This window comes from Ornithorhynchus anatinus, chromosome 14 (genome assembly GCF_004115215.2).
Source record: "Ornithorhynchus anatinus isolate Pmale09 chromosome 14, mOrnAna1.pri.v4, whole genome shotgun sequence".
NCBI classification, from domain to species: Eukaryota; Metazoa; Chordata; class Mammalia; order Monotremata; family Ornithorhynchidae; genus Ornithorhynchus; species Ornithorhynchus anatinus.
Genome location: NC_041741.1, coordinates 13,327,158 through 13,351,442, shown reverse-complemented (window position 1 = coordinate 13,351,442; position 24,285 = coordinate 13,327,158). Strand labels below are relative to the sequence as shown.

Sequence of the window (24,285 nt, the reverse complement as noted above, 5' to 3'; positions counted from 1 at the left end):
AGAAAGAATGGAACTTGTTTCTTTTCATATGGACTGTTGTTTGTCTAAAATTCTCAACATATCTACTCTGGGCATTCATTTAAATATGTCCATAGAGGGCATATTATTCTAGATTTTACTAATTGGAGGGAATTTTAATATTTGCAGCTGGGTTTAAGGTATTTCTTTTTTTCTTTTTCCTGTTGCCAAGTTTGTGCTGACCATCTCTTTTGTGCTAAAAGTTTACATGTACTACTTTTTATTGGCCTGTACTTTCATTTCAAAAGAATGGTAAATTTTTAAATAGTCCCATTACAATTTTTGGTGTTTCTAGGTGCTTCACGGTTGTGTCTATGGTGCTCAGTGTTTCAGCAATCCAAAGTATTTTCCTCTAAGCCTCTCTGATTTGGCGTCTGGTGATTATGATCCTTTCATGCATCTGGAAAGCCTGAAAGAACCCGAGCCTCTGCACTCACCTGATTCAGAGCGATCTTCTAAACTCCAGCCTGTCACAGAAGGTAAGTCAGGGTCAGGACAATTCTATTCCCTACAGAAGGCATTGCTTGCATTCTCTCTTCACGTGAGGAGTGAGAGATGCAATGACTGGGGATGACGTGAGGGGTGAGGATGGTGAAGAGAAGGAGAATATTTAACACTTTAAGAAGTTGCCCAACTGGGCATATAATCATGTGGAAATTGATTTTTGATTTGGGGAATCAAGTTTAAAGAGGTAGTAACATCGCATTTGAGATGAATTGTATTTTAAGTGCCTTCACATGTGTCTTTTATCTGGTTCTCCTCTTTTTTATGTGCTTTATTTTTATAAAAAAAAGAGAAGCAGCGAGGTCTAGTGGAAAGAGCATGGACTTGGGAATCAGAGGACCTGGGTTCTAATCCCGTTCTGCCACTTGTCTGTTGTGTGACCTTGGGCAAGTCACATGTAAAATGGGAGTTAAGGCTGTGAACCCCATGTGGGACAGGGACTGTGTCCAACCTGATTACCCTGTATCTACCCCAGTGTTTAGTACAATGCCTGGCACTTAGGCACTTAACAAATATAATTATTATTATTGATGCTGTTGTTACCATTAATAATAGTAATAATAAAATCTCCCAAAAGCTAATGTGCTCATAGTATTATTACAAGTAATTGGTTTTAAGCAACACCGATATCTATTATGGGCAATTTTTTGCATTTTAGCACTTTACTGTGACCTGTTGCTCACTAAAACTGGAGTTAATGTTGACTGCTCACTACATTTAAAATAGTATAGTTTTCATGGTGAAAAAGTGATGCTTTTTCCGCATTCTAAACTGAAGTATGAAGTGGGTCGTGTTCAGTGTTTAGTTCAAAATGTAATGAAAGTTTACCAAATTAAGTACATCTCTTTTTCCAAAAAACAAAATATAGTTACCCAAGGGACAGAGTCTTAACATATTTCTAACAAAATGTATTGACCCAATATTAAACAGCCTCAGTCCAAAGAAAGAAGAAACAATTGAAATAGATGAGCTTAATATTGATACAGAATACTCTGTGTAGTGCTATTCTCCATCCATATTAAGTTGTTCCCTTCAGGCTTCTTGAAAGGTATTAAGGACTAGATAAATGCAGAACCTTTTTGTAACAGCTGTGTGCTAACAGCAGGTGATTTTGTGGTCTGTAGTGACTACGTGCTGTTTTTTTTATGGAGAGAAAATGGCTAATCATTGTGCTCTCGTCTAAGGCATGCTTCATCGTCCTCAAGTACTTTTTTGGCCCAAGAATTCTAAACATAGAGCTGTCCCCTAATAAGCTCAGTATTGGATTGAACAAGTCTGATTTAGAACTATTGGCAGGAGTAGCTGTAATTATTAAATTTACTGAAGAATGAAGCAAGGTACTGTAGTTGGCTTTTTGTCAAATGGCGGTCTTCTTATTAGCTAAAAGTCATCATCTGCAGGGTCAGAATGAAAGAGGCTCCTAAGGCTTCATTCTGTCCTAATTATAGTTTCCCCTATACATATTATGCAAAGCTAATATTTAAAGCATTTGCCAAAATTAACTTCCTCTGCATGTTCTATTACAGAGCAGTGAATTGCAGCCTCTCTTTATGCCTTGGTGCTTTTGTGTGCCCTAATAATCTGTAATTATAGGTTTGCAGCAAATGCTGTGGGGTTTGTTTAATCTGACAATCTGAAAAGACAACCCTGAATAGACTTTATTAAATGAATGCCAGTTACACAAAGCCATAGTGGCAGCAATATCTTCATTCTACGTTTCCTTACAAGGTTGGTTCTTTTAGAATTTCTTTTTGAATTTTGGAATCAGAGTATTTCCTGTGCCTATATGTTTCTCAATAGATTCCCCACCCCCCCCCAAAAGACATAAACTCTTTTATTTAAAATTCATGGCCGTGATAGATAGCTAACAGGTTAGATTCACAATTAGCAACCTGAGATAATGGGCTCTATACATATATCACTCTATCGAATTAATACTTCTTATTGAAATTAGCAATTTTTCCAGTAAGCGTTAAGTTCATTAAAATGGAAGTTCACGAAAAAGGCATGATATCTAAGAAGATATTGGACATTTTGAGAAGCACATTTGAGTTTTAGGACTCCCTTGCCAAGAACTACTGGCTTGATTTACCTGGGGTGAGTTAACAATTGATGCTGGGCAAGTGGCAACAGTTCTATTTTATCTATTTTGCCACCTGTGTGCCTCCCAGGAAGTGAGCAGGCTGGTAATTGAGGCTTTTTTTAGTGGGGGAGTTTGGGGGGGTCCTTACTGAATTAAACAGGAACTGGAAAGTAACCTGTTGAATATAGGAAAAGTAACTCTTAGTTTATATGCTCCATGCTTGTTACAGAAAGCAGTTTCTTAAATACCTTTATGCAAAGAAAATACAGCTTCTTTTTCCAGTATCCACCTGGTGATTTTTACTGGAGAAATTTGAAGATCTTGTTAAGCTTTGTTTTTATTGAACAGATCGATGCAATGTTTGTTTTTTCTTTGCCCTTATCTAACCTTGCTTATTACAGACTTCAAATCAGTTTACAAATAACTGTGTTGTATTTCCCCTTCACGTTTACAATTGAGATATAGATAGTTTCTGTGATTTGCCCTTCGTCACCTAAGTCAGGGGCAAAGCAAAAACTCTATTTCTAATAACAATTCCTTTTACCTCCACTCCTTTCTTTAGAAGGGCAATTCTGTACCTTTTATTCACCCCTCTCTCAGCCCCATGGCACTAATGTAAATGTCCATAATTTATTTATATTATTGTCTGTATATCCCTCTAGATTTTAAGATTATTGTGGGCAGAGAACATATCTGTCAACTCTGTTTTGTATTGTATTCTCCCAAGAGCTTAGTTGAGTGCATTGCACACAAAGTGCTCAATAAATACAATGGATTGATCAAACTTCTGTGATTGACTTAAGGCCATTGGGCTAAGAAGAAATTCAAAAGTTAATGGGAACCTTTTAATTTCCGTTCATAGTTATATTCTAAGCAAGAATGTTTGTATTCTCTTTGGTACTAAGAAGTGAATGTGTTTTTTCCACCCACTCCTTCATCCTTTTCATATTTCCTTGGTCATTGACTTTTCAACATTTTAGCAGCCCAAAATTTTGGAGGTTTTTTGTTTGAAGAGAACAGTACTTCTTGAAGTACTTGGTGCTTGCATTGCATCATAAACCTGGATAGCCTACATGGATTATGATTGTAGGCAAAAAGCCTTCTTTTAAGAAAGAGAACAGATTTAGAGAGCAGACATTCATTCAGAAACTGTGCTTTTTTCTCACTGTCTGGAATTGAGATCCAGAAAAGTATTTTTCTTCATTTGAGAGTGGCTACAATATTCCGAGCAGCTGAGCGTATTCTTCTTATATTGCAGCCACTGAAGAAAGGAAAAATTTGTTTTGTTGTTAGTTTTTTTGTTTTTTCATAAAGAACAGAAAATACCCATAAAATAAACATGGGAGAATAGATATGGGGGCACATTGTTTCAATTTTGTAACTAATGGGGATAGGGAAATACTATATAGTCAACTCACCATTGGTTAGTTCTCCACAGTAGGAGTTTGGGTTTATGAAAGTTGCTCGCTGTTTGTTCTTTTTCCTACCCTTTTAGGCATCCTGGTTGTGTCACTCCGGTTCATTAACACCTCTGTCAGAGGCTGGACTAAGGAAGGGAGAGATATTGAAACTCAGGCTGTCCCAAATGAGCTTACTGTACAAGTTTGCAACCCCTGTAAAGGTTTGGTGAAGGCTGAAAGTGAAAGATAGGAGACTCATGGGCTTCAATTATCCTTATACTCTCTTTTTCTGGTATTCGTTAGGCGCTTGCTATGTATCCAGAATTGTTCTAAGCATTTGGGTAGGTAGAAGTTAATGAGGTTGGACACAGTCCCTTGTCTCTCAAGGGGCTCATAGTTTAGGTAGGAGGGAGAACAGGAGAATTGAGTCACAGAGAAGTTATGTGCCTTGCCCAGAGTCACACAGCAAGCCTTTAGCAGCACCGGGGTTAGAACCCAGGTCCTCTGACTCTCGGCCCCAAACTCTCTCTTTCCCTCATTAACCTCGAGCAGTTGAAATCTGGTTGTACTGTAAGTCTCTCCTTCTGAAAGGGAAATTATCCAAACTTACTCATCAGGGAAACTGAAGGACTCACTGGTAGCAGCAATAAGACTTGAGAAAGGAAGCCTTGATTTTGCTGGGCAAATGCCTGTTAAAATCATCTCTCATCAATATAAGAGAGAAAATGTGCTAGTTCATACTTTAAAAGAGTGGAAGGTGATCAGAAATGGAACCTGCAGAAATAATCTTGATGGTGAACTTAAACTTATTCTCTTTTTAAGCCTAAAAGTTATCTCTCCCAGTAGCTTTCAGGCTAGGGAGGTTTTTTTAGGGATATTTTGGGGTGTTTTATTTGAATAATTGTGGAATTCATTAAGCTCTTATTCTGTGCTAGGGACTGTCTTCCATGAGGCTCTGAGTCTTAATCCCCATTTTACAGATGAGGTAGCTGAGTTGCAGAGAAGTGAATTGACTTGCCCAAGGCCACAAAGCACACAAATGACAGAGTCGGGATTGGAACCCAGGTTTGGCTCCCAGGCCCATGCTCTAGCCACTAGGCAACACTACTTCTCTTGAAGAATTTAGCAAAAGGAAAGAAAATCTATTTCAGTTGAATTCCCATTAACCTTGTATGTGGCTTTGCTTTTGAGTGTTTTGAGTCTCAACCATCCAAGCCTGGTGAACTGGCTGCCCCTGGTGGGGAGAGACTTGGACCCCTCTCAGTCATCGTTTTCAAAACTAGGAGGGAGGAATGGAGATGGCCAGAATTGGGCTGAGGGGTCACAGTACCCACTTAACCCCAAAGCTAGCTGCTGTGACTCCATTTTGACTCCTTCTGGAGCCTCATCACACATAGGTAAGAAGATAAAAATGGGAGTGAGGAGACCTGACTTGCAGAGTGCTCTTTAGGAGGATTCCAGGAAGGACTTTTTAGGATCAGGCCTTCTTGAGCATCTACCCCTCACTTCCCAAATACCACATCAAGGACGTGCCACTCTAGGGCCCATTCATTCACTCGTATTTATTGAGCGCTTACTGTGCAAAGCACTATACTAAGCGCTTGGAAGACAGCAGTTCCACATTCCCTCTAATAAATTTTATTTTCCAGTGTTATGCCTAGACAATTCAGTTTCCCTCTATGTTAGAATACAGGTCCTGTATACAAGGGGAAAGACTATAGACTATAAGCTCGCTGTGGGCAGGGAAGGTGTCTTATTATTATTGTATTACACTCTCCAAGCCCTTAGTATAATGCTCTGCATACAGTAAGCGCTCCATAAATACGATTGGCTGAAAGTAACTTCTCAGTAGAACGTTCATTTCTATCCCACATGATATTCTCAGCAGTATACTACTGTTTTATCCCTAGGTGTGTGCAGACTGGCATGGGAGGAGTACGAGAAGGGTGGGTGAAAGAGTGCACCTATTGAATGGTGTAGTACTGAAAGCAATCCTTGGGGCAGTTTTATTCACTCCCTTTGTTGATAGTGGAATTAAGAGTATTCAGATCACATTTTAGGAGAGATTAAGCTTTGGAATACTTCCCCATTCCCTTCTGTGTTGCCTTTACACAACTATAAAGTCTACAAAATCATGAAACGTGTGGGCAAGCAAGTAAAATTCTTGTTCAGAGCTCACAGTGCTAGGTTTGGAAGGCCTCCCAATGAATTTTGAACCGAATAGATTTGAAGCGAGTAGAAGGAAGTACTTTTTCATAAATCAGGTAAGCATTTGGAATCACTACCATAAACCGAAAGTGTCAGTAAGTTTTAGATAGGTTTGGAAAATTCATAGAAGATCATTGCATGTGATATTGTTAGAGGTAATGTTAGAAGACCATGTCTAGATTAGAGAAAAAAATTAGGTTTTTGACCCAAAACTTGTCAGGGGGCAACGGCAACGTGGTTCTTCCAAGCATCTACAATAGGAGACAGAATAGTGGACTGGATGGACAAATATCCTGAATCACTGTAGTGGGGTTTTTTTATGTTCTGTGTAAGCCAATTCTGGTTTTCTCTTCAAGAGGTGTAAAACTGAGCAGTTGAGGTTTTTTTTTTCAAATATTTACCATTAGCAAATGCTATGGGGAAATTTAATTGATTTCCAAAACGTTTTTGGCTATCTTTGCAACCATATTATTATGCTGTATTTCACTGTTTTTGAAAGAATGCTCTTCAGCTTGGAGATTTTAATGTCTCCTAATTGTGAGAAGCCCCCTTTCCCTTTTGGCTATTCTGAATAAAATAAAGTCCTTCCATCTTTATTATATCCTAGACAGCACATTGTTGTAAGCCTCGATGTTCTACCTTCCTGGCCCACGTCCTCCCACTGTCCTGGAATGCCCTCCCTCCTCACCTCTGCCAAACTACCTCTCTTCCCCTCTTCAAAGCCCTACTGAGAGCTCACCTCCTCCAAGAGGCCTTCCCAGACTAAGCTTCCTCTTTTCCCTCTGCTGCCTCTCTGTCCCCCTCTTTACCTTCCCTCAGCTAAGCCCCCTTCCCCCCGCCCTTTCCCTCTGCTCCTCCCCCACTCCCTTCCCCTCCCCACAGCACTGTGCTCGTCTGCTCATTTGTATATATTTTTATTATCCTATTTATTTTGTTAATGAGATGTATATCCCCTTGATTCTATTTATTGCTATTGTTTTTGTCTATCTGTCTCCCCCAATTAGATTGTAAGCCTGTCGATGGGCAGGGATTGTCTCTATCTGTTGCCGAATTGTACATTCCAAGCAATTAGTACAGTGCTCTGCACATAGTAAGCACTCAATATATTCATTGAATGAATGAATATATGCATTTGGATCTGTGCCTGCTATGCAATCTCAACCCACAACACTTGGGTATCTACCTTTAAATTATCTATTCATATTAATATCTGTTTCCCCTCCAGACTATAAGCTTGTGGTGGGCAGAGAATATGTCTACCAACTCCAGGTGCTTAGAACAGTGCTCTGCATGTGGTAAGCTCCAGTTGATTGTTCTTTCCCCCCACTTGTGTTTTGCAGTTAAAACTCACATGCAGCAAGGATTAATCTCCGTTGCAGCAAGGACGGTCATAACCCATCTGGTGAACCACTTGGGCCACTATCCGATGAGCGGCGGCCCCGCCATGCTAACGAGTCACGTTTGTGAAAATCAGGACAATCCGTACACTGAAAGTTCGGAACTGTCCCCTGAGCTTTTTGAGAGCCCAAACCTCCAGTTCTTCGTGTTAAACTCCACCACCTTAGTGTCCTGCATCCAGATCAGAGCAGAGGAAAATACGCCTGGAGGAGGATTATCTGCCGGGCTCGCATCGGCAAATTCCAGCGTCCGAATTATAGTTCGAGATCTGTCTGGGAAATACTCTTGGGACTCTGCAGTCCTGTATGGGCCGCCCCCTGCAAGCTCCCTATCAGAACCGACGTCTCTGGTGCTGGCAGCGGCTCACCGAGAGAAGCCAGAAGATACCCCTACTTATAACGAATGTTTAGAGGATGCAACTGCAAGAGATGGAGTCAGCCTCCAGGATAAAAGGAGGTTTAGAGAAACTGTGCCAACTTGGGATACAATAAGAGATGAAGAAGATGCTCTAGATGAACTCTTGCAGTATTTAGGTGTCACAAGTCCTGAATGCCTGCAGAGGACAGGAGTGTCGCTTAACATTCCCGCTCCTCAACCTAATTGCATCTCTGAAAAACAGGAAAACGATGTCATCAATGCCATCTTGAAGCAGCACACAGAGGAAAGAGAATTTGTCGAGAAGCATTTTGGTGACCTGAATATGAAAGCTGTGGAGCAGGATGAACCATTACCCCAGAAGCCTCAGTCGGCTTTTTACTATTGCCGATTGCTTCTCAGTATATTGGGAATGAATTCCTGGGACAAGAGGTAAGAATAAAGAGAACATAAGAGAAACAGGGTACTCACTTATTTTTAAGGAAGTGTTTGACAAGAATCATTTAGCCACTCTTAATTGCTTCTTTGTTTTTTCCCTCCCCCCAGAAGTGGATTTTCAGAGACCATCAGCAGTACTAGATGACCTGGCAGGAAAAAGTTCGGGGATGAGAGGTCTCTTTTTGTTTTTAGGAAAGAGGACAAGCTAGGTTTCTTGTTATGGAATTAAGTAAAGATGCATTCACACTTAATATATTTGTTTATTACCTCCCCCGATTTGTCATCTAAATATAAAGCCAGCATGTTCATCATCATATATGGGAACTTCAAAAAGCCCATGGCATTAAGACTAACCTTTTTGTCGGGGGCAAAAAATGGTGGCTTTAGGAGTCAAGAGCTACTCGAAGATTTGATTTTATTCAGATTTGGGTTGAAGAAGCATGTTTGTTTTGGAAGAAGTCAAAATCCTTTTCAGATAGGAAATGCATAACACCCAGGCATATGTTTAGGACTAAATATTTTTTGCTCTAAAGTCTCCAGTGAGTGAAAAAGAGGAAAATAGCATTTTTCAGTGCCTTGTTCGAATGCTGAGGGAGAGATTTAATAAGTCTAGATATCTGGGTGGGCAAAATCACATTGGCCAAAGACAACCATCCTAATAAATGCATGTGAAATATCGAGAGAATTACTGTTAACTTTTCTGGCTGGGCTCTGGTTTGGCTCTGGTTCGGCTGGTCCATCGAGCATGTCTGGTGCACTGGGCCTCAGGAGACTTTCTAGATTGTAACCTGGCAGCTGGTGATAGTTTGCATATGGTGACAGTGTAGCCATGGGGAGCACTAGTCCTCTCTCCTTTGTTCCTGGGTGACAGGGAACTAGACCTTACCTGGAGGTAGGGAGGATAAAGTTTTCTGTTGGGTTTTCGTAAATTGAAAGTTGCTCCTTGGGGAGTCTCTCCACAGGGTACTCTTAGTTATGATGACTCCCAAGTAAGGCATTTAAAATTTAACTAAAACAAATAAAACCACATTTCCTCCCCAGCCCCCTAGTTCCTCTCCCCAAGAGTGACAAAATGTGGGTCACTGTTCCCTTGATACTACTCGACCATGACTCCTGTTGTATTTATCCAACACCCACTGTGAACACAGGAAAGTGTGAAATGTGAATGATGCCTTAGAAGCAGCTGTATGAGAAGCGTGACCTAGTGGAAAGAGCACACCTGGGTTCTAACCTCAGCTCTGCTACGTGTCTGCTGTGACCTTGGGCAAGTCACTTAAGTATAGATGGTATAAATAGGGATTAAGACTGAGCCTAAGTGGGATGGACTGTGTCCAACCTGATTACCTTGTTTCTACCCCAACACATAGAAAAATGGCTGACAGGTAGTAAGTGCTTAACAGATGCCTTTTTTTTAATATAAAAAAGGCAGGAGGCCTGATTCAACCTCTATTTTTGTTGCTCTCCAAGTGTCCTATCTCCAAGTGATAGGAATGATAACCTGAAAAGGGGAAACGGAAGTGAATCATAGATGGGATTTGGGATTCTTAAGAATCTTATTGGGGGTTGTAGTGTGCCCTGGGAACATATAATGAAGGGTATTCATTGTGGGGTTTTATTTTAGGGTCTATTCATTTGTGTGTGAAGATATTAAAAGGCAAGCAAAGTATAAAGTTGCATGAGTAGAGTGGGCTTTGTTACAGAACTGTCATTCTTTCAGTGGTGGTGAAAATGTTTATAAATCTCTTCTCTAGGAGGAGCTTTCATCTATTGAAGAAAAATGAAAAGCTTCTTCGAGAGCTGAGGAACCTTGATTCCAGACAGTGGTAAGTTCTTTATGAAAATGAATACAAAAGTTTTTCCAACATCTGTAGCCAATACTTTTATGGTGGAAAGTTAGTTTTTGTGAAGTGTAATTCAAGAGAATTCTAGTTGATAGCAACCAGATTGAAAAATTTGATTAAGGCAACTGTCAATATAGGATGTATTGAGAAAAGAATCTGATTGAATTCAAATTTTAGAAGGCTTATTCTTTACAAAAATGCTTAGTACTTGGTTGTATTTTGGCATGATTTTTTGGTTTTCCAGCCGGGAGACTCATAAGATTGCAGTATTTTATGTTGCTGAAGGTCAAGAAGACAAACACTCGATCCTCACAAATACTGGAGGAAGCCAAGCATACGAGGATTTTGTGGCAGGTCTTGGATGGGAGGTAACTAATTTTTACTAACGCATGCCAGACTCTAGATTCTGATTCATTCTGTTCCATAAAGGAAAGGGAGGTGGTTTTTCCTCCCTTGTATTTTTATTTATAATAGTATAAACCATGTGATTGTCCTTCCAGTTGGCTATTGTTGTGAACACTAGCTCAGCAGCCCTAAAAGCAGTAGCCTGGGCTCGCTCTTCATCATCATCATCATCATCAACAATTTATTGATGAATACAGATTTCATCATTTATTGAGTATTTTTTGCAGAGCACTGTAGTAAGCATTTGGGAAAGTATAGTAGTACAATAGAGTTGGTAGCCACTTTCCCTGCCCAGCTTCCTCCCCAATCTTAGTGATTTGCCATTAACACCTTTTGGGCCAGTAGACGTTGCCTCCACACAACCGTTGATTGCTTTCCTAATTACCCCCTGTTAATTATGGGTCTCAGGCACTTCAGGAAAAACTGACAGAGTGAATGGGTTACCTCTGACAACTGTATGTGCTGCAAAACTGATTTGGTTCTGCAGGCTGAATATGGATTGGTTGGGTCCTGGGATCTGATTTTTTTATTTGCTTTTTGAACTAATATATGACTTTGCTCCTAGGTAAATCTGACAAACCACTGTGGCTTTATGGGAGGATTACAGAAAAACAAGAGCACTGGGCTGACTACTCCATATTTCGCTACCTCTACAGTGGAAGTAATGTTTCACGTATCAACAAGAATGCCTTCCGACTCTGATGATTCTTTAACAAAAAAAGTAAGTGTTCCAATGCAAGTGTTTTGCAAATGAGTACAAGGAAGACTGATGAATCAGGTCTTAGAAAATGCAGCAGCACAGCCAAAGACTAAATATAGTTGTCCAGTCTAGTAGAAACTTTCAATCTATTTCATTTTTTTCAGCTATGTGGATAGAAATTCATCCAGAGTAGCATCATCCCTGCAAAAATATTGAAGCACGAAGAAGGATATCATACTGTTTCTCCATTCTGTCTTTCTCTCTGTGTTCTTTTTCTTCTCTCTCGCCATATATTTCTATCTTTATCACTTTCCTTTTCTCCCCAGGCACTGCCTTCCTCTCCTGTTTTTGTGAACTCTTCTGTTAAGATCTCTGGCTGTTTCTTTTTCTCTCCATTCACCTGCTTTTTGCCCCTCTACTCTCTCTATCCCTCTTCGTTTCCGCCTCTTGCCACTCATTTCTCATTCTCCTTTCAGTCTGCCATTCAACTTCCTCTCTGTCAACTACTTTGAAACCATCACATGTGATCTCGTCCATTTTCTCCTACCTCTACAACAACTCTCATCCTTGCCAGCCACCTGCTTTCAAATTCTACTCTTTATCTGTGCTGCTGATTCCATCCCCTTTCATCTGATAAAAACACATGCTCCTACGTTTCTTCCCTCCCTGTTATCTTCAACCACTTATTCTCTGAAGAAGATTCCTTCCCTCTGCCTTCAGATATGCTCACATCATCCCTATATTAAAAAAAAAAAATTGGATCCCACTTGGACCCTCCGCTTTCTTCCCATCTACCTCTCCAAATTCCTCAAACTTCCTGTCTTTCATGTCCTTTCTTCCAAATCTCTTGACCGCTGCAGACTGGTTTCTGCCCTGAGAATGCATTCTCCAAGTTCACCAATCTTCGCCAGATCCAATTGGCTATACTGTACCCTAATCCTTCTGACGTCTCAGCCTTGAAACTAGTGACCATCCTCTTTTCCTAGAAACACTGTCTGTTCTGTACTGGTTCTCCACCTACTTCTTTGCTTCTCCTCAATCAATCAATGGTATTTGATTGCTTAATATGTGCAGAGACTCTTCTTCCGTCTCTTACCCGTAACTATGAGTGTCCCTCATCAGGGCCCATTGAACTCTTGAGGAGCAGCATGGCTTAGTGGCAAGAGCACGGGCTTGGGAGTCAGAGATCATGGGTTCTAATCCCGGTTTCACCACTGGTCTGCTGTGTGACCTTGGGCAAGTCATTTAACTTCTCTCTGCCTCAGTTACCTCATCTGTAAAATGGGGATGAAGACTGTGAGCCCTACATGAAACAACCTGATTACCTTGGATCTACCCCAGCAACTAGAATAGTGCTTGGCACATAGTAAGCACTTAACAAATATCAACATTATTATTATTTAATTATGGATTTATCTTGATGGGCCTTTCTGCCCCTTCTCCCCCCACCTCTTAGTCTGTGGTCCTGAGCTACAACGTTGAAACTCATATTAATCCATCCCAATACCTCAAGGCTGTTCTGGATCCCCAGGCAGTCAATTCATCAATGTTATGTGCCGAACGTTGTGCCAAATGCTTGGAAGAATGCAATCTAGTGGGAAAGACAGATGAGATATGTATTCGAGGTACTGCTTAAAAAGTAGGACATGATTCTTTTGAACATATCAAATGTGCTGTGAGCAGTTGTGGGCATTCACAAGGTGCCAAAGTGTTGGAGAAAGCAGTAGGAGGGATATAAGCAAGAGAAATTGGAAATTCATCAGGAAAGGCATCTTGGAGGAGGTGTGATTTCAGAAAGGTTGTGAAAATGGGGAGAACTGAATTTTTGGGGAAATGAGTTCCAAGCCGAGTGGAAGATGTGAGAAAAGAGTCAGCGAAAGGAGAAAAGCGACCAAGGTATAGTGAGTAGGTAAGCTTGAAAAGAAAGAAAAGTGTGAGTTGGATTGGAGGGAGACAACAGAGTGGATAAGAAAAGAGGAAAGATAGTTAAAGCAGCTCTCTACTTGCTTTCCCAAGACCCCAGATGAGGGAGCCAAAGTAATAGGGGAACTGCAAAATGTACCCTAATTCCCCTTCCACCTTCTAGTTCCCCTCCATCACTCCATAGAGAGTTGTGAGGGCAATTCTGTAGCCTTAAACAGGCTGGGAGATTTATCCCTAGCCCATGAATTAAAGGAAGTGTCCTCCCCACTAATTTAAGGGCTCACAAAAGATGGGGGGCTATGCCCTCAGAAACACCTGGGTGGCAACTTCTGCCTTGACAGACACAATCTCTCCTCTGCTTCTTCTCCTCTTCCCTCCTCCTTCTCCCCTGTCTCCCAATTAATTTTGCTTTTGTACAACTCTGACTTCCACAAGCCCTTGATATTCTAGTGCAGAAATCTTTCCCAGGGGTTTGGGATCCTATTTGGGGGAAAGGTTTATAGACCATTTCCATTGCTTCGAGGAAGGGTGGGGAAGCTCATATCCTAAACTGGAGCAGACTGTCTTGCAGTTTGATCCCGTAAACTAAAAAAAGAAAAAAACAACAGACAGTCTCTGTATTGGTATTTATTTCTCCAGAATTAAATAAATTCCACATTAGCGATAATAAGTTGAAGCCTCGAACATGTGTCCTATTACGAATGAACAATTGGCTATCATTAGGCTGCTCCCTCTCTCCTTTGTCCATACATCTTCAGATGTGTTAATCCATTCAGCAGACACATTAATGAGCACTGTTGAAGTGTAATATTGGAGGAAGTGAGGCTTGTTGACCTCAGCATGGAGTTTAATACTTCTAATGAAATTAGATTGTCGTCAGTCAGGATAGAGAAATAGCCGTGCCTCTGGCCAGCTCAAATTATTGATGACTTTCTTGTTCCTTGTGTTAAAGTTGGGAAAAATTCATTTATACCCACTTTATTGAAACCAACATAGGATCTGACTGTTCATTTGAAGGGTCATCTTGCAACTTTTATACAATTGTTTTCAAGATCGTATATATTTGTGAGGGCGGCAACTCAGTCTTATCCTTTAGCTTTTTAAAATTCACTTGACTTTTTTAAAGCAAAAAGCTTTTCTCCTTCCCCTGCCTCAGGTTGCAGTTAAATATTGTGGGCTTGATCACAAATAATGGTCAGAGGTTTTTGAGGGGGGCCTTTTTTCTGGTTGTACCTTTCCTGGGGGTGGGCAGGGGGGTAGTTGGTGAGGTGGTGCAATGTCCTTTTCCCCTTCAGTTTCCCCCTTCAGTACCCCTGGCCTCTTTGCTGTTTAAACTGCTCCCTTATCTCCAGGACCACTTTTCTGGAATCCTTCCTCATCCTCTAGGCTATAACTTTGTCGTGGGCAGGGAATATGTAGAGAAGCAGCGTGGCATAGTGGATAGAGCACGAGCCTGGAGCCAGAAGGTCATGGGTTCTAATTCCAGCTCGGCCACATGTCTGCTGGGTGACCTTGAGCAAGTCACTTCACTTCTCTGTGCCTGTTACCTCATCTGTAAAATTGGGATTGAGACTGTGAGCCCCGCTTAAGATAGAAATGGTGTCCAACTCAGTTTGCTTGTATCCACCCCAGTGCTTGGTCTCTGCCTGGCACATAGTAAGCATAAATACCATCATGTTATTAATGTGTCTGTTATGTTGTTGTGTTGTACTCTCCCAAGCGCTTAGTACAGTGCTTTGCACACAGTAAGCACTTAATAAAAATGATTAATTGATTAATCCTGTTCTAGGTATGCTTTGGATGTCCCTTGTCTCCAGAATAGAACCAGGCTGGGAGTCTGGGGCAGCAGCCAGGATCCAGGGGCAATGAGCTGGGGAGACTAGGTTGCTGTGGGACCCCAGAGCCTGGGAGCAGGAGGGCCCTTAGAACCAGCTAGAGGCCGGTCCCTGGTCCAGACAGTTTGACCTGGCCAAGCTACTCTCAGACCTTTCTAAGGCCAAACTGTCTGGACCACCTACCGGCCTTGATCAGCAAACTGCTGGCTGCCAGACCTTTCGGCAGAGTCTGCCTATATCTACTTTCAGGCAGCTTGCAACCTACTCTGCTGGCCTTGTAGTCATGCAATATTTCTTCAGTTGGTACCTGCACCATCATTTGGAAGGGGCCTAGGCCAAACAAAGCAGATGAGGTTCCAGTTTCTATCTACTCCACTCCATCGCTCATTTTCCAAACAGTAGCAGCTCTACCCCTCACCGATTTGTGTTTGGGCCCATTTGCATGTGGTGTGGGAAATCCTTTGAGATTTCTTGGCTAATAGCAAAACTACTGAGTGTAGGCAGCAAGCCTGTCTAACCAGATAAGGTTCTTTGCCTCTGGGCTTCACTGTCCTCAGAGGATCTAGATAATAGGTATCTGGATGCAAATCCACATGAAAATCCCTATCTCATTTTGATATGGTTGCTGCTCAAAAATGCACGTAAAAGGAAATACGGGTTGGGTGGCAGGAATGTCACCACATTGTCATAATTGCCAAACAAGCCTGATGATATTGCAACTTTGGGAAAGAAGAAGGGGTTTTCAATAATTGAATGTACTGTTAATACAAAGCAAAATATTTTAGGGGGAAATGACTAAGTTCTGAATCCATAATGATTATGGGAGATTTTGCTAACTCTGTTCACCATTCAAAATTCATTCTCGTAATTCGTGCCTGAAAATTCTCAATAGAATCCTTGCCTCAGATGCACAAACATTTGGTTCCTCTTTAATGTCCCCCAGGGAGCTAAAAGGTGTCGAAATAGAAAAACATTTTACACCACAATTTGCCTTAATATAACGACCTTTTCAAAACTTGCCAAAATAGGTTACACTCTGTTTAATGAAGCCATTCTCTAAAAATATTTGAACAATCTTCAAATGGCTTAGCCTTATGCGTGGGACTGTATACCACATCTCCATTAGAGAAATACTATAGCTACTTTTCAAAGATCATTTTTCCCTTAAACTTTCTAAAGCAAAATTTTCCAATGTTGTGAGGCGAGACAGAATTTGAGAAAGAGTTTGTCCTAAGTGAAGAGTACAGTTGCCTGATTTCCTCATTTCTTTAGATAAGTGGGCACTAGAAATTGTACTTAATTTTGGCAAGAGTTCAAGGGTTAATGCAGCAGATAAATAAAAGGAATTTTCTGTAAATTGAGCCCTGCATTATTTCACTTGTCTTGTCTTTCCAAACCTAACTCATTTAATTTTTAAAAGTAAATACTTAAATTCTTCCTGACAGTGTGCTCAGCTTTTACTATCGTTTATTACTTCAATTATACTTGGTATCACTTAGAACAATCTGCCATTTGGAAATCTCAGTATAGCCTGCAGCTTAGTATTAGGTCTGGCCGGTATTGTAACATGTACAGCATATGACATTAATGTATCAAAATTAGATTGGATCATCCCTCCCGGTTAAATTTATTTCACATTTCTTTTGTATTCGGTTAACATAAACCTATTACGAAAGCTGACACATGGTGATGGCTATATAGTAAGGATATTTTAAAGTATTTTGATTGAAAAATGAAATTTCAGAGAACATGGCCTTTCTGGGTTGGGTAGTGTCTCCTTTGCTTTTTAAAACTATCACATGGGAGGCTGAGATCCAGGTTTATTGTACTGAAGCAACACATGTATTTATTTCTCAAATTGGTATGAGCATTTTCCCTTCGGCTAAAACCGGCAATTTTCATTTTTGAATCCCATCTCACATCTTCTTTTCAATAAAAATATTTATGGTTCAAACGAACTTCATCATCCAGTTTAGACTAAAATGATCTTCTTGAAGGTAACGTCTTTTTGATGTGTTTAGAAAATTTCAGCATTCCCTTTAAAAATCCAGGAGTAAATCCATTGGATCAGATGTTAATGAAAGGGCTATAGTCTGGTTTGTAAATTTTCCAAGACTTTTGTTTCATTGCTCCATGGTATTTGCATCAGCTAATGGGCAGAAAGGAAAGTGTAACAGCTGAAATTTAAGAGTTTACTGTTGGTTAATTAACAGGACTTCAAAAAGGTTTGATAGCCAAAGTAATTGAAACTGTGGGCTAATGAATGAGACTTAGGGATACTGTATTGTTTACCCCCATTATCCCTATCCCCTGTTACTGAGGTTAACTGAAAATTGACTATAGTTAGCAATGGAACCTCCTGCTCGTTACATCCATTAAAGAGGATTTTTTTTTCCAGCAGTCTAATAGATTGTTCTGTACAATAAGAGCGAGTTCAAAGCTCACAACGATTTTCCTGGAAATAGGTCATTTCTAGAGTATACTTTTCCTTCTTGAAAACATATAGCAAAAATAACATTTCAATGTTCCATATTTCGAGCACTTCAAAAAAGTTAGTGTGGAGAAATTAAGGGGTATATTAGAGTTGCTACAGACTAAGATATTAGGTGAATTATAGATGTTGCTGGTTTCTTCTCAGGGTACTTCTGTACAGAACCTAGAAACAAAACAGCCTCCAGTCTTATTTACACCATTTTGAGTCCAGTAAATATTTTCTATTTCTGCATACACTCCTTCACGCAGAGAAAAAGCTTGTGGTTTTGAGTGAATTGATAGGTAGTAAGTTATTTGAGGAAAAGGTAGAAGGAGCATCCCTAATCAAAAACTTTGCTGTGTGACCTTGGGCAAGTCACTTAATTCCCCGTCCCTCAGTTACCTCATTTGTAAAATGGGGATTAGGACTGTGAGCCTCTTGTAGGACAGGGACTGTGTCCAACTTGATTAGCTTGTATCTACCCCAGTGCTTAGAACAGTACTTGACACATACTAATTGTTTTTAACAAATACTGTCATTTTAAGCAGCACAACAAGAATTCTTTCTCTCCAAGCTTCCTTTGGTATCCCCTTTTGAGAGGCTACATTGCCTAGTGCTGTATTCAGAGACAAGGCAGTCAACAGGGAGAGCCCATCCTTATGAGCGAGGGGGCAGAAATCGCCGACCACAATTCCATTCCACCCAGTGCACGGGCATAGCCAGTCCAAAGTTGTGCCGAGGTATCTCCTTCTCGCTCCACCTGTCGCTGTTTGAGAGCTGTGCCTCTTGACTTCCCAGCCTGCCCAAAGTGTCCGTTGAATGAGAGCAGACCCCTCCAGTGACTGCCGCATACCAGGCTGTGTGTCGGCAGCCCCCATTAGCAATTTGTGGAAGGCCACCCCAATCTAATGAGCAGAAAATCCAGTTTAAAGAAAAGGTAAATCTATTGCTTTAACAAGGAAAAAAATTGCCCATTAATGCAACACAGATTGGGGTCAAGCTGAGCTCAGCTGTGCAGGCTGCATCTCAGGGGGCGAGCTGTCGTTCATCTCGGGAGGGCTGCCCTCCGCCCGCTATTTGATGGGGAAGAGGGGTGGGCTATCTCCTCCCCAGCTAGCCAGCAGCCATACACAGCCATGTAAATTCTAGTGCAGGGCCTGACTGCACAGCTATTCAGAGCAGATGCACCTGGGTGTGTGTGGTAGCCATTTACCCCTGATGCTTCTGCCACAAGTCCCGGTGTCATACCCTTGCCCTCTCAGAATCCCTCCTGTATGCCCTTCAGAGAGCCACGTATGGGCAGAGTTGGTGCCAGGTCTTCTTTTATACCTCCCATTTAGTGATCCTGCTCTGGAAGTCGACATGAGCCTTAGGGCAAACTGTGCTGGGGGCTCGGTAATTGCCCCCACTGAGGCCTCAGGTCAGAATTCAGTCAAATGGGAAGCCGCTGAATTCATACAGATTCAAAGAATGAACTCATTCCATCCCCCTTTTATTGGTTTAGGGAATCTTTTTATTTTTTGCGTTACCTCCTTCAACTCTGTGCCCCGTGTTATAGAGCCTTGTAAGTATTCCGAGGGCTCATTTGTGCATCTCGACTAATGTGTCCTAAACAACACTTCAAAACTAATACTGATTCCTTGGTTTCTAGTTGAGACATTTAGGAAACGATGAAGTGCACATCGTTTGGTCGGAGCATACTCGAGACTACAGAAGAGGAATTATCCCCACCGAATTTGGTGACGTCCTCATTGTTATATATCCAATGAAGAACCACATGTTCAGTATCCAGATCATGAAAAAGCCCGAGGTGAGGATTTTTCTTCTGCAGTTCTCCATGTTTGTTGCTATGGTGTGTTTTTTTAAATATATTTTATACAAAATGCTCAGGGCACCAGAGGCCTTTAAAAAATGATGCCCCTGAATATTAGAACAGTAAAATTAGAGGAAGAGGGAGAGAAGCCAATCAGTAGTATTTACTGTGCACTTAGTGTAGGCAGAGCAATGTACTGGAGTGGTCGGGGAAGTAGAGTTAGTAGATGGTGGTCACTGCCCTCAAGGATCTTCTAATACAGCAGCTAGGAGTAGTAACAAATGCTGGCAAGGAGGAGGAGGAGACTGACTTGGAGACCCTGTAGGTGATAGGAACTGACAGAAGCCATAGAGAAGAGACAGCCTTCCTCTCCCACTCGAGCAGTGAACTTTCCCTTGGCTTCTCCTTGCCCTTCCGGGGCTGCATAGGCCAAATTAGGGGCAGAATCCAGGAGTGCCTTCCTATAATTCTGCACAGCCTGCCCCAACATCTCAGTGCCAAACAGCCCAGGCCTACCTAAGCCCTTTCATCAAGTGACATCAAGAGAGGGGAACTTGCACCCTCTTGGCTTACACCAGTCTCTATTAGTTCAAATCGTGGCTGATATTGTTAGCTGTCTCAAGACCACTAGAGGAGAACTAAATGCACCTGCTTCCCAAGTTGAATTTTTGCCTTATGTGAACCTCTTCCTTCCCTCCTCCATAAAAAGTCACAAAAATAGTAAGGTAAGTGAACTGTGTAATTAATTACATGAACTGAAACGTATAACATATGACTGCTTACAAGGGTATCGTCGATTTTTGTTGTTGTTGTCTTTTAAAAGGCAAACTTGAATTACCAGGGAACATTTCCGATTACTCTAAAGAGAGGCTAAAAGGAAAGAGGAGCACTTTGTCAACAGTGGGGTGATTGCTTCTGTTTACTGATCCTTATGGTTCAGTTTGCCTTAGGGAAATAATCTTCTTTTTTCTGATTCAGGTTCCATTCTTTGGCCCGCTTTTTGATGGTGCTATTGTGAATGGAAAAATCCTTCCCATATTGGTTCGGGCCACAGCAATCAATGCAAGCCGGGCGCTGAAATCGTTGATCCCATTATACCAAAACTTGTATCCTTTTCAAAAATTCACTTTTTGCCCTTAGATTTAAGTGCGCACGGGTGTGTGTGTGGGCGGGTGTTTGTGTGTAATACATTATAAAACTGTTAAGTGCTTAATCGTGCATCAGTGATACTGCTTAATCTTTTGAATGTGTGCAAAAGACCATCAATCCAAAAACAACATTCAAATTTAATATGAGGGAATTTTTGTAGGGGCCAAGGAGATTTGCTGTTATAAGGTTTCTGAATTTTTATAATGGCAGAACAAACCTGGTAAATTCAGATTTTTTAACTCAGAAAAAATTGGCAGCACTGAAACATTAAAATGTTTACAAGTCAAAATTAGAATTTTTCAAATTTTAAAATCAGGTTTGACAATCACCTTTTTCATTTTTAGGTCCATGATCCTTAGTCACAGGCAAGCCGAAGAACATTGGAAAGATAAATCTGGACTTCGAGTAAGTTTTCAAATGCACCATACTAATTAGGCTAATTGGGGGATGGCAGTTAAAGAGAACAGTTAGGTTAGGTGAGGGGAGTTGGCAAAGAGCCTTAATGCCAATTGTCAATTTTGTTTTTTTTAATGTAGAAGGACAGGGGAAGCCAGTGGAAGATTTTGAGGTGAGGCATGATATAGGAGCTGATCCTTACTGTGGATAGTATAGATTGGAGTGGAGAGAGGCGGGAAGCAGAGAGGGCATTGAGGAGGCAATAATCTAGTCTTGATCTGACCAGAACTTGTGCCAAGATGGGAGCTATTTAGGTAGAGAGCGAGGGGCCAAGAGATGCTGTGTAGAAATACAGCAGACTCAAGTAGACTTTGAGCATTATCAGAGGTCCTAGAGACAGCCAATTCAAAAATTGCCCTAAGTAAATGACTCGACCCTAGTGAAGCACACCCAAGGAATGTGAATACAGGAGCTACATTGGACTCCTTGAGGAGTTTCACCATCACACGCTTTACTGAACAAACAACAAAGTCCTGGAATAAAAATCTGAATTCTCTTATTAAAGCTGCGCTCAGCTCAACCCAGCTGCACTGGGTGAAACATATGAAGAGAATAGGTGGATCTAGCAAAGTGAATGGTGAAATGAGATTTGGAAATCAAGCAAGGAGGACAGGGGAAATGCTTTAAAGAACAAAGCCTCAGCGCTGCATCCCAGTTGTAAAGTAGGCATCAATTGCCACAGAGAGGCCCTAAAATTGAGAAAAGAGTGGTTCTTCGAGTTGGAATTTTGAAAGGATTGTAAGACGAGTAGGCAAAAGTGGGAAGAACACCCAGTGCTGCAAACAACAAATAGGACAGCACAGCATGAGATTCTTTGTGGTGCGAGGCAGCCAGATAACCTTACACCAGCCTTTGCAGTTGTTCCCAAATTTTGATCAAGTGCACCTAGAGAAGCAGCGTAGCCCAGTGGATAGAGCATGGCCTGGGATCTAATCCCAGCTGCATCGCTTGTCAGCTGTGTGACCTTGGGCTAGTCACTTAACTTCTCTGGACCTCAGTTGCCTCATCTGGAAAATGGGAATTAAGACTGTGAGCCCCATGTGGGACATGGACTGTGTCCAACCTGATTAGCTTATATCTAATCTAGCTCTTGGAACAGTGCCTGGCCCAAAGGAAGCACTTACCAAATACCATAAAAAAAGGAAATATTTCTTCAGTGTTCCAGTTTCAAAGGTGAGCTGGGATACTCTTCCAAGTGCTCAGTATAGGGCTCTGCACACAGTAATCCCACAGTAAATACCACTGATTGATAAGAAAACTCAGCATAAAAATATCTGCCCAGTCATTTTGAATTCTCTTTCCTCCTGCCTCATCTTTCTGTTTTACTTCCTGCCATCTCTTGACACTTGGAGTCTTCACCCTTTCCTCTCAGTAGTTGTCTTTATTTCACAGCTTTATTTCAGAATGGAGGAAAAATAAAAACCCACAGTGATTCTAAAATCTAAGCTTTTAGGTTGAAGGGTTGGTTTGATTTTATTTGATTTGCTGTTTTATATGGAGCTGCCCAGGAGAGACTATGCTGGGAAATGGCACTAATGTTTGTTGTGCTTTTTGAAGTAACATCTGCTCTTGTTTAATTTTTCCATCTTCTTCTTATCCCAGAACTATGAATAATGTCTCTAACTATTCAATAATCTAGCATGTTCTGAGAACACTTTATAATTCATGTGCCAGTGAAAGGGGGCAGATCTCTTATTTAATTAAGAAAAGTCAGACTCTCTCTCGTGGATGCAGCCAGTGGAACCAATGAGAGACATTATTAAAAAAAAAAAAAAATGAACCATAGCAATTCCAAGAGGGATTCTTCATTAATTATTAGCGCATGCCAGGTATCAAATGTTCTTATTAGATAGGCAGGGCAGTGAGGCAGTATTTACTATTGGTGGCACTTTAGAGTGTTTGGTTTTTGCTTTTTCTTCCTCCTTGTCTAGACAATGTATTACACGCATCAAATCAAAATGTGAAAATGTTCCCTACGCTAGGAATTCAAGCAACATAATTGGGACTGGTGAGGAAGCAGAAATGGGACACTGTCCGGACCAAGTGTGGAGGTGGTGAGATTGAGTGAGAACCCAAGGGCCTGAGCCTTTTTCATCCTAGATCCTCCACTGTTCTGTTTAACTCGTGGAAGATCTTCTTGCTATCAGTTAGTTGTTTTTTTTGAATGCTTACCATGTGCAGAGCACCGTACTGAGCACTCAGGAAAGTACAGTACAACAGAATTAGTGGAAATGTTCCCTAACCCTAATGAGCTTACTTGCTCCATTTTTGTTAATTCGTTTATTTAGGACTTATTAGGTGCCAAACTCTCTGCTTGGGTGAAACACTGGGGTAGATATCAAATTTAAAACAGAAGTAAAAAAAGGGGGGCTTTTTGCAAATACATGGGAAGCAGTGATTTCCCTAGTAGAGGAAGATTCACTTTCCTCACCACAATTTCTCTCTTGTCCCGGCAGCCCCAGACCCAAAGAATCACAACCTTCAACCTCCTTCCTTTGCATGTCCTATTCCGGTGTAGCTGCTCGCATCATTAACCAGTGGTATTCACTGAGCAATTATTGCATGTGGAGCACTGTACTAAGTGTCTTACCCGCACAGCCAGATGGTGGGCAGTGTGGGTTATTTAGCTGTCGTCAAGAAGATCATTCTTTCATCTCTGGGCCTTGCCATCACTTTTGCCGTCGCCCTCCCACCATCCACATCACCAGCATGTATCAAGCCGTCACAAGGGCCAGTGCACCATGTCGGGCTCAGTGACAGTGTCAGCCACAGTGCTTGTTGAGCACCTACTGTGTGCAGAGCATTAGACTTCCATCCCTGAGGAAGGGAGGAATACGTGAGAGACAGGAGAGTTGGAGAAAGATAAAACAGTCAGTTGAGAAGAGCAAATAGTAAGGGCTGGGGAATAGAAAATGGAGACGAGCTCGGACTGTAAGCTCATTATAGGCAGGGAATTTGCTTACGAACTCTTCCACGTTGTCCTCCAAGCGCTCAGTTCAGTGCTTTGCACATAGTAAACTCTCAATACCACTGATTGATATAGTAAGGAGCGAGCTAGTGAGACCCTTTGAGCCAATGGTGAGGAGCTTAAGTTGGATGCAGACAGAAATAGGCGTCGGAAGAGTCGAGGGGTAGGACTGATGTATTCTGGGTGTTGTTTTAAGATGACCCCAAGCAGGGGATTGTAGAATTAATTTTGGGGGTAGTCTGAGCCTTGGAGAAATTTAGGGGGACCATGTTGTTAAATATAGAATTGCCTCCTTGTT

At 41.4% G+C, this 24,285-nt stretch overlaps 1 protein-coding gene across 6 annotated transcripts in view; it reads left to right on the top strand.

The window, feature by feature from the left end:
• Positions 1-24,285, top strand: part of RALGAPA1 (Ral GTPase activating protein catalytic subunit alpha 1) — a 137,341-nt gene that overhangs the window by 87,085 nt on the left and 25,971 nt on the right. For all 6 annotated transcript variants that reach the window (XR_003764474.2, XM_029079391.2, XM_029079389.2 and 3 more), the window contains 7 exons: positions 314-497; positions 7,554-8,418; positions 10,176-10,247; positions 10,510-10,633; positions 11,236-11,391; positions 19,253-19,411; positions 20,393-20,520. Coding sequence is in view for 5 of the 6 variants with exons in the window: in XM_029079391.2 (XP_028935224.1) it covers positions 314-497; positions 7,554-8,418; positions 10,176-10,247; positions 10,510-10,633; positions 11,236-11,391; positions 19,253-19,411; positions 20,393-20,520 (1,688 nt within the window). In the remaining variant the exon portion in view is untranslated. The remainder of the gene's footprint in view (positions 1-313; positions 498-7,553; positions 8,419-10,175; positions 10,248-10,509; positions 10,634-11,235; positions 11,392-19,252; positions 19,412-20,392; positions 20,521-24,285) is intronic.